Here is an 18433-nt window from a genome sequence, read left to right as displayed (position 1 = left end):
ATTTTATACCGTACAGCAGTGCTCGGCACTAGATGCACATTTCGGGCTGATTCCGGCGATGTCGACCGCTCACGTGACGCTCTGGCTCAGGAGCGTCCCTATATCTTAAACGTGCTAGGGTCGTATCTTCCGTCATTGAAGAATCTTTCTTGCTAAATAATTTTTATTTTTTCAAAAAATCAAGTACTAAATTTTCTATTATTAATGTATTAATATGCTCTATATATAATAATATAATTGTAGCAATAATATATAATGTGTATAATATAATTAGAGTTCTTTACAATAGTTTTCCACATCACCCGTGGTACTATTGTTGACGCGTTTTTTTTAAAGTGGTTTCCCCAGTAGGCCTATTCCACTGAAAAAGATAATGAAATGGCTCGGCAGGAAGGCAAAATTTTGTATAATTTTCCAAAATGAAATTGATCAAAAATGATAAACGTTCTTCTTTAAGCGATGCATCATTATCCTCGTTGATGCGAATTACTTCTTCCAAAATCTCTGTGGATGTACCGTCTTTAGTGGAATCATGCAAACGACCCAGAAAATCGAATTAATATTTCTATGCAAATTGGTTGTATCAATTTCTTTTGATTCCTGTTTATTTTTATATGTATATTTCATTATACAAAATTTTGCCTTCCTGCCGAGCCATTTCATTATCTTTTTCAGTGAAATAGGCCTACTGGGGAAACCACTTTGAAAAAAACGCGTCAACAATAGTACCTCACGGGTGATGTGGAAAACTATTGTAAAGAACTCTAATTATATTATACACATTATATATTATTGCTACAATTATATTATTATATATAGAGCATATTAATACATTAATAATAGAAAATTTAGTACTTGATTTTTTGAAAAAATAAAAATTATTTAGCAAGAAAGATTCTTCAATGAGGGAAGATACGACCCTAGCACGTTTAAGATATAGGGACGCTCCTGAGCCAGAGCGTCACGTGAGCGGTCGACGGCTCGGCCGCTGAGACTCGAGTGGTAGTGGGGGTCGCTCGCCGGAATCAGCCCGAAATGTGCATCTAGTGTCGAGCACTGGACTATGAATACCAACCTAAAGCCGGAATCAGACTATGCATTGAAGATTGAGATTGAAGATTGAAAGATTGAAATTTGACCAATCAAAACAATAGAAGTTAAAATCCCTTTATCTTCTATGGTCAAATTTCAATTTTCACTCTTGAATTTCAATCTTTAATGCGTAGTCTGATTCCAGCCTAATGGCCGCAGCACAGACTCTTGCATAACGCATAATGCATAGTGCATAAGGGAATCGACCAATCGAAATTCTTCTTTTCCATGGAAGGAAAGGAAAGATTCTGATTAATTGATTCGCTTATGCACTATGCGTTATGCAAGAGTCTGTGCTGTAGCCATAAGTACCATCCGCACCAAATCACTTGATACGCTTGGTATAAACGTTGACGGATTATTTTGGTCTCATACTTCTGAATCACGAGTATCAAACCAAGCTGGTACGCGTATCAATTGGTATCAAAGAATCTCAGCGTGCTGTAAACGCTTGGTTCGTTTTGGATCATATATTAAAATTCACCACTGCTTTTAAGTTCAGGTTAAAGTTAGAATTAGAGGTTTTATCTTGAAAAGCAGTGAACTCTTAGGAAAATTTACTTAACAAAACTTAAAAAAAAACTTAAAATCTATTTTAGAGAAAACTTAAAAAATTTGATAAGTAAATTTGGACACTTCAAATTTTTCTTTAAAGTAACTTTAAAATTTACTTAAAGAAAGAACTGGATGTAACTAAAGTTAAAGGAACATAAAAATTATAAAACATAAGTTAACAATTATAAAATTTTTTTTAAGATAACAATTGTGAAAATATGAATTATGTTTAAATTTCAAAGCAAGCTTTTCTTACTTATAAGAAGGCTTGCCACATCAAAAAATTATTTCATAACAACACGAATGAAAAATCTCTTGTGTCTTTTATTCTATCCTGTATGAATCTTATTTACGAGAAAATGTAGCATTGCTACGTCCCTCTAGTGGCGGTGTCGCGCACTGTGTTTGCGGGTAAACTTTATGTCAACAACCTTACTTAAATTTAAAAGCATTTTTAAAGTATTGTTTAAAGTATTTTTTTCATCCTTTAAAGTACTTAAAGACAATTTTAAAGTCAGTTTTTAAAATCTTTGATTTGTCCAAGATTTTTTTAAATAAGTTTTCAAATACTTTAAAATTGCTTTGATCACTTTATATCACTTAAAAATGTTTTAAGTTAACTTTTACATTTGAAAGGTTATTACTTTTAAAAACTTTAACTTTTCTTTAAGTAAATTTTCCCAAGGGAAGACATCTGGTGCATTCGTTTACGCAGCGATTAGCGTAGAAGTATTATTTTAGCCTTGTTGTTCCAAATGTTAAACAAGGATTAAATGATACTCTCTGCGCTAACCGCTGCGTAAACAAATGTAGACTAGATGTCACCTAAGGCCCTGCGCACAATAGAGGAAATATTAGGAACAGGAATAGATATTAAGGTTTTAACCTATCAGATACCAGTTACACCGGAATACACGGTTTCTGATAGGTTGAAATCTTAATATCTATTTCTGTTCCTAATATTTCCTCCATTGTGCGCAGGACCTAATCTGACCCGTTCTGAGGCAGATCGGTACAAATAAGAACGTATCAAATATTTAATTCGCATCAATTTGATACGCGTACTAATCGATTTAACGGTGTAAAAGAGGTTATAGGTTTGTTCGCGTCGCATACTTCAACACATTTCAATATGCTCCTACCATAGCTCTTACTCACTCTAACGCGCTTGATAGAGTGAGGGCTGATTGTTCCATCTTTTAGTAAAATTTACCTGTTAGGTAAATTTGGCAGTCCGCGCACGTGATTGGATAATCTTGCTACTTAGCTAACAGGTAAACTTTACTAAAGGTGGAACAATCGGCCCTGAGTAGGAAGCATGTTGGATCTTGCGACGCGAACAAACGGTATATTTTGAAATGAAGTGAAAATTACACAAGTGTGAAAATTTAATAGAACATTACGATTTTATTGGTCAATATCTATAATAGAAAATTTATAATTTTGATTTCGTTTTAAGATACACAATCGACTCCCTGATTGGCTATCAGAGATGAGAATTGGACAAGATTGGCAGAGGGAGGGAGCACTATCGCAATTTTATACGATCTAACTTCTCGAGAACGCATGTTTTTTGCTTGTCACCACTCGCATACACTCACGTTCATCGTCATCCTATCGACAATCGTGAAGCGTTAAAGAGTTGATTCGCGGATAACACGTGCGATAAGAACTTTTGGTTGAAAGAGGAAAGGTTCCGAGATGGTAAGCTTTAATGCGAGAAACGCGAATTGTCATTAATCGCATCTATGAACGTTCGTGTCGATCTTTCTCCACGAAACTGACTCTCGAGACGATACCTCGTGCATTGTCTCATGCTTCGCATATATATTTGATATTTGCTCTTCGTTTTTATTATCACTGCTTTTATTTAACGTCATGTTCTCTTATGGCAAGAGATACCTCACCAAATCAAAGAAATAACTCACAGTTTTCGCGACTCGTAGTCGTCACGTAGTCGACTCTTCGGTCGGATTGTATAACCTTATAAGGAAACTTATTTCGCGCTGAATTCTCTCCAGAAGAATTTGGACAAGTTAAAATTCGAGATATAAGATGTTCTAAAGACACTTTTTCAAGAGTTGTGTAAAAGATATAAGACGTTTTAAACTTGACGTTATTTGAATTTATTCTTGTTTATTGACTCCGACAGTCTTATGTCTATTTCTGCCAATATAGGTTAACTTTAATTTTTAATTAAATTAATTTTATTCCTTATCCTTTCTTAATTCTTAGAACTAGAAAGAGATAAAAAATAAATTAAACTATGATTAGAGTTAATCTATATTGGTAGAAATGGGCATCAATGATATAAAATGTAGATCTTCAAACGACGCAGATTCCGATCTTTGTTTTTCTTATCGTTCAATAACCTTGCTTTAATTGCTTTACAATTTATCTAAAAAAAATATTGGTGTTAAAAATGGGAAAATATGCGAGGGTATCTATTTACTTAAATTGAAATAATTCAAATGTATCTATATTGAATTTTTCTCTTGTTGATTAAATGCAGCAACCTCAAATAATCCTACTGAAGGAAGGCACGGATGCGTCTCAGGGAAAGCAACAAGTTATATCCAATATAAATGCGTGCCAGATAGTCGTGGATGCCGTTAGGACCACCCTAGGTCCTCGCGGTATGGACAAGCTCATAGTCGATCAAAATGGAAAGAGCACTATATCCAACGATGGTGCTACCATCCTGAAATTATTAGATATCATTCATCCTGCTGCTAAGACTCTCGTGGATATTGCAAAATCACAAGACGCTGAGGTAACAATTATTTTGTCGTACTCGTTAATATCACATCTTCTGAAAACAATGGCAGTATTTAGGCCGACGTGTTTTTTATAACATGTCAACTTGGAATAACGCGACAAAGATAACGTTATACTGGCAAGGATTCAGAGGATATTAAATCTAGAACGTATAGACTGACAATTTCTTAAAGATTTGCGATTGTCTCACAAGCGTTCAAACAAAATAATTTAATATGAAGGTAAAATAGCGTTAGCAAAGAAAAAAGAAACGATTGATTGAATATTCTATTATTTAACAGGTTGGAGATGGCACAACTAGCGTAGTTTTGTTAGCAGGGGAGTTCTTGAAACAAATGAAACCGTTTATAGAAGAGGGCGTACATTCGCGCATAATAATCAAAGCTCTCCGTCGCGCGCTTCAAATAGCTAAAGATAAAATTAATGAGCTAAGCGTCAAATTAGACAAACGCAAAATGAGCAACCAGATTGAGCTTCTGGAGGAATGTGCAGCCACAGCTATGAATTCTAAGTTGATACATCAACAAAAGAATCATTTCAGCCAATTGGTTGTTAAGGCTGTCATGAAACTAGACGGATTACTCCCTCTTAATATGATTGGTATTAAAAAGGTAGGAATACATGATTTTATATTTTATGAAAGATTTTAATATCCTGGCATAATTAATTTTTGAGTGTAACATGGTTAGGTTTCTGGAGGCGCGTTGGAGGATTCGGAGCTGATTGAAGGAGTGGCCTTCAAAAAGACCTTTTCATATGCCGGATTTGAAATGCAACCGAAAACATACGAGCAATGCAAGATTGCATTACTGAACATTGAGCTGGAATTGAAGGCCGAACGGGACAATGCCGAAGTGCGCGTGGACAATGTGTCAGAGTATCAGAAAATTGTCGATGCAGAGTGGCAGATTCTCTATGATAAGCTCGATCAGATTCACAAGAGCGACGCGAAAGTGGTATTGTCCTCGTTGCCGATTGGCGATGTTGCAACGCAGTATTTCGCGGACAGGGACATGTTCTGCGCCGGTAGAGTACCTGACGAGGATCTCAAGAGAACGATGAAGGCATGCGGTGGTGCAATCTTAACAACGGTGCACGACATAAAGGACTCTGATCTCGGAAGATGCCAGACTTTTGAAGAAAAGCAGATTGGTGGCGAAAGGTAATTAAATGATATTGATCATTCAACAATCGATTGTAAGTCGATCTGACGTAACGATTTATAATTGTATGTTTAGATTCAACTTCTTCTATGAATGTTCGCGAGCGAAGACGTGCACGTTTATCCTGCGTGGAGGCGCGGATCAATTTCTAGAAGAAACGGAGAGATCTCTTCATGACGCAATCATGGTCGTCAGACGCATGGTAAAGAACGATGCGGTGGTTGCTGGCGGTGGTGCCATCGAAATGGAACTCTCCAAGACTCTACGCGATTACTCGCGTACCATTGCTGGAAAAGAGCAGCTCTTAATAGGAGCGATAGCGAGAGCTCTCGAAGTTATTCCGAGGTACGTTTGCTTTAAGGTAACAATGTTACCTTTAAGACAGAGATTTCACTTTTTAGGAGATTCACTCTAAAAATGTTAAAGAGCAAGTATACATTGTGTTCTTTGAATTTTAAATCCTCTAAGGACAGCACCATTTATTTACTCTGTTACCTTCGGAATTTTTGTTCTTTTTTTTTATCAAAAAAATATCTACAATAAGAATAAAAATTTTTCATTATGAATTTTTTGTATAATACAACTTTTGTATAATATGTATAACAAACAGAGGAGCAGAAATCGAAAAATTTTCGCTTGATATATGACTGTTTGTTTAGTACCTCAAATATATTGTGTATTGTACATAAACGTTTACAAGGTGTAGTAATTAATGATAAGTATCGATTTCAGGCAATTATGCGATAACGCTGGATTTGACGCGACGAATATCCTAAATAAATTGCGCCAGAAGCATCATAAAGGTTTGCAGTGGTACGGCGTTGATATAAATTCAGAGGATATCACGGATAACATGCAGTGCTGCGTCTGGGAACCGGCAATAGTGAAGATCAACGCATTGACTGCCGCTACAGAAGCCGCCTGTCTCATCCTTTCTGTCGACGAGACTATCAGGAATCCTAAGAGCAGCCAAGATGGCCCGCAACCTCCAATGGGACGTGGCATGGGCAGACCGATGTAATCTGTCTGTCTACTTAATTTCATCAAAACTAGAGATCTTATAACACAGTCCGTTCACGAGTGATTTTGCCAAAATCCTTCGAGAGAGAAAAGTACTCTCTAAAACTTTTAGAGTGAATATCACTCTTAAAGATTGAAATTCCACTTTAAAGAATTTAGAGAGTAGATATGATTTTTTCTTATATATACAGGATGACCCATTTTAATCTATCACTCCAAATATTTCCGTTCCCTTGCATTTTACAAGAAAATATTTCAGACAAAAGTTGTATGGTTTCAAGGGGACCATAAAATGGTATCATTGGTTTGACCTTGGATAGTCGCTTAAAGGTCACATAAAGGTTACCTTCAATTTCTTAAATTAAACCCACTATTTTTCATTACATATTCTTGTAGCTTACCTCGAGAGCTTTCCAAAACACTATATAATAAAATATTTTTTCATTAAGTATTTTTCGAGTTATAAGGCTTGAAGTTACAGTACAGCCGCTATTAGCATTACGCGAGTTGTCCGACCGACGGCTAAAACCTCTTGAATGTTGTTCAGGATCATGTCCTGGATAATATTTGTCAAGATCAAGGCCATTGGTGATTATACCTCTTATTTTCATTTTTATGTAAAAATGAATTTTTAGTGCAAAAATGAAAATAAGAGGTACAGCCTGAAATTGATCCAGAACATAATCCTGAACAACATTCAAGAGGTTTTAGCCGTCGATCGGACAACTTCCATAATGCTAATGCCGGCTGTAGTATAACTTTCGAGCCTTATAACTCGAAAAATACTTAATGAAAAAATATTTTATTATATAGTGTTCTGAAAAGCTCTCGAGGTAAGCTACAAGAATATGTAATGAAAAATAGTGGGTTTAATTTAGGAAATTGAAGGTGACTTTTATGTGACCTTTAAGCGACTATCCAAGGTCAAATCAATGGTATCATTTTATGGCCCCCTTGAAACCATACAACTTTTGTCTGAAACATTTTCTTGTAAAATGCAAGGGAACGGAAATATGTGGGGTGATAGATTAAAATGGGTCACTCTGTGTATATGTATGTATGTGTATGTGTACTATCTCACTCTACTTATACTGTTTCACTCTATGATTTTAATTACGATTAGAGAGTGAGATATATATATATATATATTATAGAGAAGAAATTGTACACATCTTTCTTTCATACGATTTTTGACAAAATTGCTTGTGGCCAGACAAGAATACAGGGTCTTTAATCAAGACTAACTGTAAGAGAACTATGTAATGTGAAATGAAAGCATAGTTATAAATGCGAGCATTATGTCGGATCTTTGCAGCCTTGTCTCTCGTCACCTTTTGTACATGCTAATATTTATAACGAATCACAATAAGTTAACGGATCATTTCCTGTTTAAAATAAAAGCTTATTGTTCCTTAGATATGCAAAAGCACGTGTATCCACGAAAATTACATAAATGTTAAGTGTCCTTAATTTTTTCCATCCATATTTACGTCTTCTTACCGAATCTCCATTGAGACTCTTAAACTTTCCATCCCATTTTTCTTTCAAATCTTCGCGCGAGTGATCGAAATTTTGAAGCATGGATTTCGTCAATTTGAATTTTGGAGCACACAATCCGCAATTCGATTTCTGAAGTTTCTAGTTATTTGAATTTTCGCATAAAGTTTAGTGCTATATATTAAAGAAAGAAGAAGAAGATCTGTAGTCAATTCGATCTGTAAATTCTGATCAATAAAGATTCTCATTTGTTCCAATGTTTTAATCTGCGTTTCCGAGAATTGTCGAGAATCGTTTGCAGAGGCGTTAAATACCGCCGCTGCGGTCGCTAATCGATCGAGCTCGAACAGTTGCTCTATCAGGTCACTGAAAAATCTTCCGCGCACGAAAATCCTTCAATGGCTTGATAAGATCAATAACCATAAAGGAAATACAGTTCGCACCTGATTGATCTCAGGCATATCTGGAAGTCAATTGTGTATTTCGAAATGAGGTAAAAATTACAAAAACAACCAAATATATTAGCATATTTATAATTTCATTGATCAATATCTAGTGAATTCGCTCACTTTTCTAATTTTCACCTCGTTTAAAGGTACATAATCAATTCCCTATAGAGCGAAGTGTACTTAAGGCATTCTATGTCAAACCGAGCACGTTTGAAACATCATTTTTATTTTTTTTTTTTATTGCCATATTCTACAGATAAATGTTTTGCGAAAAAATTTGAGATTTTTTTTGTAAAGTTATTCACGCTTGTAAGTTGCAGCAATTCATAAAAAACATCGCTCATGTGTGAACATTCAAATTATTATATCGTCATATAATTTTATGTAATTGTATATATATAAACGGACATATTTTACATAATTGTATATAATTATATATAAAATATGTCCATTTATATACAAATATACAAAATTATATATATAATTTTATATCATTTTATATAAAATTATATATAAAACATTTTTTCTGGGCAATCATAGTCGAATAATCGAAAATAATAGTAAGAAGAATAATCGACTATAATTGCAATGGTCAATTTTCTACGATTTGAGATCTTACGACCGCTACGACTTCTATTGTAGACATCGTATTAGTTACTCGGGTAAAGTTTCGAAACGCAGATCGATAATTTCCTCTCGCCGAATATAGAGTATACGTATTTTTTTTTTTTTTTTTTTTTTTTTTTTTTTTTTTTTAGTAAAAAATCTTCCATTCTCATTCATTTTCAAAAATCTTCCTTCGACCTTCCGATGGATCTTAAAATCTTCCAATGGAACAACATTGTGCTCGAAGTGAAATTTGAAAGGGGCGAGGGAGGGGGCACGTCGAACTCCTGCTTGCACGACGATCCGTTTGGTGGCTTTGTGAGTTGTAAGCCGTCGGCGAACGGGGGAATTCGCGCCTTTGGCCTCTTTAACGTTAGTCGACGTCGTGCGACATCGTGCTACAATTACAATTATAGCGAGCCGCGAGGTCAATGCCAGCGACGACGACGAGAGTGACGGAACAGGCAATGATGATCATGGATGATAGCACGGCGGCCACAATCTCATAGTCGCAGGTATAAATACGAGATTCCTTCCCTCTCCCCTCCAGCTCGTTCCCTCCTGTCGTCCAACCGGTGTGCGTCCGTTCACCGTGAGACGCCGTGTGAGCCGTGAGCGGTGTGAGACTGTGAGACATGTCACATCCTCTAGGACCACGATAACGATGGCATCGCCTGACAAACCGTTGGATGGGATCGAATCACGTTTCGCACGTGCCGTTGACGAGACCGAATGGATCCCGCTGTCTCTAACATTGGTGGAGTATCCGCAAGGTCAGTACGAAAGCACGGCGTCTCTCATTAGGCTTGTTCTTTTTGGCTGAACTTTTGCACCAGTTCATCTTTCTTCCTCTTCTTTCCTCCTGGAGAGAAAAGGAAGAAAGATGAACTGGTGCAAAAATTCAACCAAAAAGAACAGGGTCATTGTCAGCATCCCGAGCTTTCACCTTGCTTCGTTACCAATGGTTTTACACATTGCCATGATCATATAGACAAAACTTAGCCAGGCATTTACTCATATCGTAATATTTCATTATATGCAGATGTTTGTAGAATTTATAGAAATTGATGTTATGTGTTAAAATACTCAAGAATTTCTGAAATTGTTTTGGATAAAAAGTTGTCAACATATGCTTATTAAACTATTTAATTTATTATTGTTTATTATTGTTTTATTTGTTTTTCAAACTATTTAATATCGTTTATTTAATTTATATTACTAAGCTTTGGATATTCGATCTTTTGATCAAATTTAAGAAAAGACTTGTGTATTTGAAATTATAAAAAAATATCTGTTTCTGACAATAATGTATGTTGATAAATTTTCAGGGGATATCTTTGGGCAGCTTTTGGCTGTAATAAGTTTAATGCCCTTTGTCATTATAACTGGTTTTATCACATTGATACTTTTTAGGAGGGATTTACATACTGTAAGTTAATTATAATAATATATATAGATCAATTGTCTTAATTTATGTATATTTAATTTATGTTCACAAATATAACTTATTCTTTAATTATAGATCGTATTTTTTATCGGAGTCGTTATCAATGAATGTATAAATTATATATTAAAACACATGATTCGTCAAGCAAGGCCGATGAAGAGAGATGGCCTGTACGCCGAATACGGCATGCCGTCTACACATGCACAATTTATGTGGTTTTTCGCTGCATACGCAACACTTTTTATATACTTTAGGTAATGAAGTATCACAAACGACTTTACGATTACATCATTCGCTCTTGTCAACTCACTTATGCGTTACTTTCCCTCTCTTCCAGATTAAATTACAACTGTACGATAACTGAGAGATTTTGGCGGACAATAGTAGCGATAGGATGCATTGTCACAGCTTTATTGGTAACTTACAGCAGAGTGTATCTGCTGTACCACTCAAACACCCAAGTAGTTTGGGGTGCATTAATTGGGATTACCCTGGGATCAGCGTGGTTCCTAATCATGCACATGATCCTAACACCATTTTTTCCTATAGTAGTCTCGTGGTGAGTATCAGGAAATGGTGTAATAATGGCGATAATGGCTGCATTCAGCAGAGGACACAATTTTGCAACTGTTCTAAAATTCTTTAATATATTGGCCTTGCCCGTAGTTCCTCATTGGATCTAAATGTGTAAACCAACAATATTAAAGAGTTTTACAACAGTTGAAAAGCTACTTTCTGTGATAACCGCTACTTAATAATGTCATTCATGCTATTCTTCAGGCGAATATCATGACGCGACGCTGATCCCTAATGTCTTGTGGTTCGAGTACACAAATATTCGTACGGAAGCTCGGGCACGAGCGCGAAAGCTATCGGCAATCGGCAGGTCACATTGACAACTAATTATGGTATCGGCCAGTAAGCCGATCGCTTATAATAAATGCCTTTGTAACAAACAACTCAAAACATTAAACTAACATTCCTGCGTTGGGGGATTAACGCGAAAACACGTTCGAAGTATTCAATCCTGTTACCAGAGACGATTTAAGTTTCACGAATTCCAATATAAACGTGGAACTAATTATGAAATGATCATCATTGCGATGTGCATCATCATCCAACATTGTCGTTATTATGATATTTATTGTCTATTATTTATACTAATACGTTAATATATTAAGCTGTTTTTAACGAGAAATAATTGGAGTAACAGCGGCATCGAAGCTGTGGCGCAAGTGCGTATCGATTTGAGACTGCTGGAAGGATGTTGTGGAAAAAATTAATGGATACGACCGTCACACTTGTAACAGGTGGCTGGCATGGCGAAGATTATTAAATTAGTCATCAGATGCGTTTGCACGTTCAAGCACGATTGTATTTCTAGCGAGTTACATTCTTTTTAAGGTCTCGCATCTTATTCTACGGTACTGTTTTATACAAACTCCCAAGAGGCATGTATCACCTGTGTGCTAGATCCTCTCTCCATGTGTTCCTAATAATTAAGTAAAGAACGAAATAATGTGTGGGATGTATGCAATGTTCTGTTTAAATAAAATTGGAGATTCGGAAACAGTTAGTCAAGAGGAAACAGCTGCGAGGAGAACCAATTCTCTCAATAAATCTGTTTCTGAATGAACATCCAAGTACTTCATCAGTGTACGTTATGTGATGTTTCGCAGCGATTCATTCCAGCGTATTTACGAAAATTGGGATATTCATTCGATACATATTCATGACTCATACATTGTACAAGATATACATTTTTTTTAGAAATGTGAGAGGAAGATCAGACTGGAGTACAACGGAGCATTATGGAAATTGTTGAGTTAACAAAATTTGATTGTATTAGACATAAAATTGCAGTACAACGTAGTTTGACACGTTTGTATTCCAGGCGCGAATCTTTCTTGTTCATTGTCGAATCATTATTTATGAGATTACTGCCCGAGGATCGTCATATCAGTCTTTTTCTATTTTTTTTTTCCAGAGTTAATATGGTAATTGTATTCAAGCATTTTAATTTCTGGAGCAGGGACATGTCAGACAGCATTAATAGTTAGTCGGATAAAAGTTAGCGGGCGAATTATATGTAGTTGTTATATATGATCTTTTTTCTGAGAAAAAGAAAAAGGATGTTTGCATTTTGTTAATGGAACTCAATAAATGGCACATAAACAGTGCAGTCGGACGTGGTTTTGTGAAAATCTTGTATAAAAAAGGAGTCGTCTCATTTCACGACTGACTACATTTAATAAATATATTGCCACACACACACACATAACAATAACTTTTTTTAACAAAACCATTAAAAATGGCACAATACATCATATTAAATATGTGTACATTTCGAAAATTACAGATAATGATACATGACGTGCGGATCATGCGATACTTTTAAAGTTTTGACAGACAAATATAACGACCTTGTGTTCACTTGTTTTAAATGGATTGATAAACAAAATATAGTATTGGCCGACAGGCATGAGGCACGAATATCTAGACACGATACGCCTGATTGAAAATTCCTAGTACCTCTAGATTCCGGAAGTTGCTGAGGTATTTAATGAATCCTACGACAAAGCACAGGGAGCGTGGGAGACACAAAAAGAAAGAGAAAGAGGGGGGTTGGGTGTTTGCTTGCTAGGAAGAGTTCTCGATCGCGTGAAAGATCTAATTCGCGAGGATGGATTTCAACGTGAAGAAGCTGGTGAAGGATGCGGGAGCAGCCCTCAGCAGGGTCGTGCAGGTGGGAAACCTTCTCTTTTCTTCTCCGTCCTATCTGGAAAAAGTCTGGGATCCGCGCCGAGGAAACGCAACGTCGAACGCATTTCGAATCCGTTTTCGGAGTTTGTCACCGTTGACATTCAACGCCCGAAATCGATGATTAAACGCGTTTGCACGTCATTGGACAATGGATGGCTTCCTTGGCCGCTCCTCGTTCTTGTCGAACTGGAATCCACGTCCAATGTCATCTCGTTTAACTTAGATCCCTGGTTTCGTCTCGACGTGCAACATCGTCAACCAATACCAATGACGCTGCTCTTTAATCAAACGAGAACGCGTCATCTTCCTCTGATCATGCTGTATTAGCATCGCAATAATGACGCGGACTTTGAACGCGAACCGTAAAACCGCATTTATTCATTGGCAACTATGTTTTAAGAGCATTAGAGATACTATATATTAAGGGCGTTGCTATATATCAAAAACGTTAGAAATTGCCAAGAAAATTTAAAATTATCATGTTTGCTCTCTCGTGTCTCTCAGATGACAGAAGAGACGCTGGGTACTTCAGAAAAAACCGAGTTAGATGCGCATTTGGAACACCTAGCGGAAAGAGGAAATGCCACCAGAACATGGACGGAAAAGATACTGCGGAATATGGAAGCTGTGCTTACTCCAAATCCTGGTATTCAATTTGAATTAATTTAATTAGATTTTAATTTTGATAAAAAATCAATTGTCACAATATACTTTAACATTATTTAATAGAATCTTCTATATGTATATTTCATCATTAATTTTAAGATGACATATTTTGCAGGTAATAGGATTGAAGATTTCTTTTATGAAAAAATTGATAAGAGGAGACCCAACAGGTTGAGCAATTTGGAGTATGTAGGCACTGATATGATAGAAGCTGGAAATGATTTTGGTCCAGGAATAGCTTATGGTTAATGTCAAATACATTCTCATAAATATACACATATATGTATGATGCAAGAGAACTTGATGTAAAATTTGATTTTAGGTAGCTCATTAATAAAAGTCGGTCAATGCCAACAGAGATTGGGACAGATCGAAAGGGATTTTATAGGAACTGCCGCCAATTGTTACATACAGCCTTTGAGGAAGTTCTTGGATGGAGAAATGAAAACTGTCAGCAAGGAAATGGCGATATTGGAAACCAAAAGGTAAAAATCGCTTATTCCTATTATGCATACTAAAAATCTTATTAATGATGTTAAATGATTTTAATGTAGATTGGACTTGGATGCATGTAAAAATAGAGTAAGGAAAGCGAGGAGCATGCTGGGTCAACAGAGTGTAAGTACTGTTAATTGTCGATACCGTTAAAAAATTATTCTATACGTTTACGATGTGTTTTGTCCTCCACACTGCTGCAATTTATAGGAGTCCGGCATATCACCTGAAGTGTTGCTCGATCAGGTATTAATGCAATCGATAGTTTCGCTTGTTTTCTCAATTCAGAGAAATCCAAACCCAATGCGATTGCATCAAGATTTTTATGGCTATTGTTTAGGAATATATATTAAATTTTATAGATATTCAAGTGCTTCAAAATGCTAATGTTCTTGTCATGTTTTATATATCGCATTATCATAATAGTTTCATAATCTGTATATACATATGTAAAAGAACGGTAGTAACAATTGTTAAATTGTAAAGCGACGCAATCTTTCTTCCGATACGAATCAATAGCGATAGCTATAATCATAGCTACATCATTTTAGTTTCCTGACTTCATCTTAGATAACAGATACTAAAATATATACAGAAAATAATAAATAAAATGTATATATTGCTCACTCAGGCAGAGAGGGAGCTGAGGGTAGCGCAATCAGAGTTCGATCGACAAGCAGAGATCGTGAAATTGTTGCTGGAAGGTGTTTCGAGCTCACAGACCGGACATTTGCGATGCCTGCACGAATTTGTAGAAGCGCAAGCACGTCATTACGCGCAATGCCACGCCGTCATGCAAGATTTACAGCGCGAGCTTGCCGGGTAAGTTGGTTGCCTTCTTTACCACTTTTTGGCTTTTTTTTCTTTTAAAAATATTCTATCTACTTACTCTATCATTCGATCTGTATTTGGCACGTTATTGTCCTCGTGCAGCGTACTATTATTGCAACATTTCTGTACAGCTATCCTACCTTATGGTGATCCGAGTGAGTAATGTTTGACAAACCTTGAATGTTAATGAGTATGTTTAGATATCGATTCGTAAACTCCGCTTCTCCTTATAGCAATCGCGGGCATAGATTTGGACAAAAAGACGCGATGAAATTTTTTATGATGAAAACACTGCACAAAAGATGCAGCTTTGATGGTTTGACGAACATTACCTATTACAGCTGGTTTCAACAACGTTAATTAATTTTAATCTTTAATCGACTGACAGTAGAATTCAAGTTAAAGTTTCAAGATTGCTTGATCTCGGTGAAACCGTCTGTGATCAATTATACCAGATCTAATGCCGACATGATTTAATTGCTTCCGTATCAGCATCCTGTCCTGAACATTGTAACAATCGCTAGTAATAGATGTAAATTGGTTTTTTTTTATTATCTGATTACTCCTTGCTTCCTCGGCCTTCGTGCAATCTGTTGGAATGTGTTCTCTCCCGCTACTCTCTATCTCTGCTTGCACGATTGGTAATTGCAGGGCGCGTCAACCGAGCCCTTTGCTGAGAGTCAACAGCGAGGAAGTGATCGAGCTAAATCCTTCGCCTATTCTCCCTCAAAATTCGCCCGTAACCGCCGGATCTGCCGCGTACGTTACCGCCACATTCGACACTGATATCAGTAAAATTTAGTTTTCAACCCTTCAAATATGAATATTGACGGGCCATTACGAATTTCGAATCCAGTTGGCAATTCAATTAACGGATCTACGTTAACTATCATGCAATTTTTCCATTTTAGCGACGTTTGTTCAAGTTACACGTACACGTTAAAAAGCTTGATTCCGATTGTCGCTTAATCGTTGCAGACTTGTTACCTATCAATAACATACTCTAAAATATTGTATAATTGTATATGCAATTGTATATTTAGGTAAATAGGACGGGAGTATCTTTCTCGATAAATTTCTTTGTGAACGATTTACGGCGATTAGTGCGGTTTACATATCTTATCTTCATCTTCTTCTATACACTACTCTATACTACCTCTTATTGTTCTTGTATTACCTTTCGAAAACAGTTGCTTTGGATCGCCGTAACTCGGCCGAGAATGGCCATAATGGCATCAAAGAGAAATTAATCCTGATGCGCCATGTAACTAAACAACAACATAAATGTAGACACATCACGCTTTTCTTGTTTTTATAGGTTTTACTAGGATGTTGATAATTTGCCTGTATTATGTATTGTGGAGGAAAGAATAAATTTTTTCATTCTTTCCATAATATTGGGAAATATCGGAGTAAACCATGTAACAATAATGCATGTAATTGAACCAGTAGAATTGAAAACACATATCACAAGATAGAAAACACAACCCGCAAAAGAACAGACTAATTTGCTGAATAAAAAATATCTTTAATGCGAAATTCGATCTCTTTAAATTGCATGCATTCTAATCCAATTCACCACAATCGAATACTTATTATCTTGCTCAATGTCAAGTAACGATTATGTAGAGTTCTGTGGTGAGTGTGTGCCTGATTATAAACGTGAAACGATATTACAATATATTCACGTTGTACAGCAGTGTATGATCCTCATAAAAAGTCGCTTAAAAGTTTAATTGTCTCCTACCCTCACGTTTCCTTCGTACATGAGTTTATATTACAAATGAGATTATAGCACTATAAATTCACTTATCGTTTACCCTACCCAGCCTATTTGGGGGTCCCTATTACACCACCCCACCAGTCACCACCAACGCACTAGCCGAGAACGGTCAGGACAGAGCAAGAGTGTTGTGCAATTACGACGCGAGGGATCCTAGCGAGCTAAGCGTCATGCAGGACGAGGTAACAAAGTTTGTGATTTAGGTACTCAACAGCATGTTTGGCGATGTCTCGAGCGAAGGGCATGAATCTGTAGTCGGGTTAAGTTACGGTATTGTAAGGTCATTTACTTATAGTTTTTTTTTTAATCACTGTATAAATATGTATTGTAGAGAGATTTTCTTTTGTATCTTCTTCGAATCATCGTGTAAGACTCGTTTTAGGCTTAAATCTTTCGGGACTGTCGCCGATTTTCGATTCTCGACCCAAGCTCTGAGAAAAAAAATTCATACCCGACGCGTCCAGAGGTCCCCTCCCGAAAGGATTAAGATACTGTCCCGAGATGTTAAACTTCTTTTAATACGCGTTATAGAGTTAAGTATTTGTTATTATAAGTACATGTGTCAAATTGAGACGCTCATATATAACTCTTGTATAACTTTAAGAGCTCTCTGTTAATATTAACAACATTGTACTGATGCATTTATTTTCAAGCAGCTAATATTAACTTGTAAGATATTAGATATTGTTCTCGAAAGAAAGCTTGAAACACTCGTATTCTCATGTATTGTAAAAAAAACAAAAAATGCCGAAACTTACTATAACACTCCTGCAATGCATTGATATCAATACAAAAACTATTAGGAAAAATCATTTTTGGAATGTATGCACGCTAAGATGGAAAACAAGGACAGTGATAACTTTTAGCAACATTAATAATACATAAATTGTTTTGCAAAGTTTCGAGAATATCATGAATATTTCAGCAATCCTTTAAAAAAATAATTTCTATCTTACGAATTGTGTAAAACATAATACGAAATATCGATTAATCAAGTAATTCGCCTTAAAAAATCTATTTATTTTCATAAGATTAACAGTTATATCCGCATCCTAATTGTACACACTAAATTGTATTATATTGTACATGCTAGACATACAGGATGACCCATTTTAATCGACGGATCCAAATATTTCCGTTCCCTTGCATTTTACAAGAAAATGTTTCAGACAAAAGTTGTATGGTTTCAAGGGGGCCATAAAATGGTACCATTGATTTGACCTTGGATAGTCGCTTAAAGGTCACATAAAGGTCACCTTCAATTTCTTAAATTAAACCCACTATTTTT

The 18433-nt window shown here is 36.1% G+C and overlaps 3 protein-coding genes across 7 annotated transcripts in view; all 3 read left to right on the top strand.

Annotated features, from left to right (window-relative positions):
* The first annotated feature begins 3239 nt into the window (after positions 1 to 3239).
* Positions 3240 to 6755, top strand: CCT7 (chaperonin containing TCP1 subunit 7). Its single transcript, XM_018456766.1, has 6 exons — positions 3240 to 3351; positions 4160 to 4420; positions 4707 to 5036; positions 5115 to 5587; positions 5664 to 5933; positions 6321 to 6755. Exons 1-6 carry the CDS (start codon positions 3349 to 3351, stop codon positions 6607 to 6609), a joined length of 1626 nt encoding a protein of 541 aa, XP_018312268.1. The 5' UTR covers positions 3240 to 3348; the 3' UTR covers positions 6610 to 6755.
* Positions 6756 to 9443: 2688 nt separating this feature from the next.
* On the top strand, positions 9444 to 11171 carry LOC108728283 (dolichyldiphosphatase 1). Its single transcript, XM_018456772.1, has 5 exons — positions 9444 to 9675; positions 9812 to 9933; positions 10489 to 10589; positions 10683 to 10861; positions 10945 to 11171. Exons 1-5 carry the CDS (start codon positions 9641 to 9643, stop codon positions 11168 to 11170), a joined length of 663 nt encoding a protein of 220 aa, XP_018312274.1. The 5' UTR covers positions 9444 to 9640; the 3' UTR covers position 11171.
* Positions 11172 to 12986: 1815 nt separating this feature from the next.
* The window catches only part of EndoB (SH3 domain containing GRB2 like, endophilin-B), a 6588-nt gene continuing 1141 nt past the window's right edge, over positions 12987 to 18433 (top strand). The window contains exons 1-8 of one of the 5 annotated variants that reach the window (XM_018456767.1): positions 12987 to 13353; positions 13875 to 14016; positions 14152 to 14280; positions 14359 to 14521; positions 14591 to 14654; positions 14742 to 14777; positions 15163 to 15353; positions 17192 to 17327. In XM_018456767.1, coding sequence (XP_018312269.1) covers positions 13291 to 13353; positions 13875 to 14016; positions 14152 to 14280; positions 14359 to 14521; positions 14591 to 14654; positions 14742 to 14777; positions 15163 to 15353; positions 17192 to 17327 — 924 coding nt within the window. In that variant the 5' untranslated portion in view covers positions 12987 to 13290. Of the gene's footprint in view, positions 13354 to 13874; positions 14017 to 14151; positions 14281 to 14358; positions 14522 to 14590; positions 14655 to 14741; positions 14778 to 15162; positions 15354 to 16013; positions 17328 to 18433 lie in introns of those variants that run through there. The other 4 variants (XM_018456769.1, XM_018456768.1, XM_018456771.1 and 1 more) reach the window with 4 other exon arrangements.

Source organism: Mycetomoellerius zeteki, unplaced genomic scaffold (assembly GCF_001594055.1).
Source record: "Mycetomoellerius zeteki isolate Tzet28-1 unplaced genomic scaffold, Tzet1.0 scaffold60, whole genome shotgun sequence".
Lineage (NCBI taxonomy): Eukaryota > Metazoa > Arthropoda > Insecta > Hymenoptera > Formicidae > Mycetomoellerius > Mycetomoellerius zeteki.
Note: the sequence above shows the minus strand (reverse complement) of the source record. Positions and strands in the feature narration are given on the sequence as shown.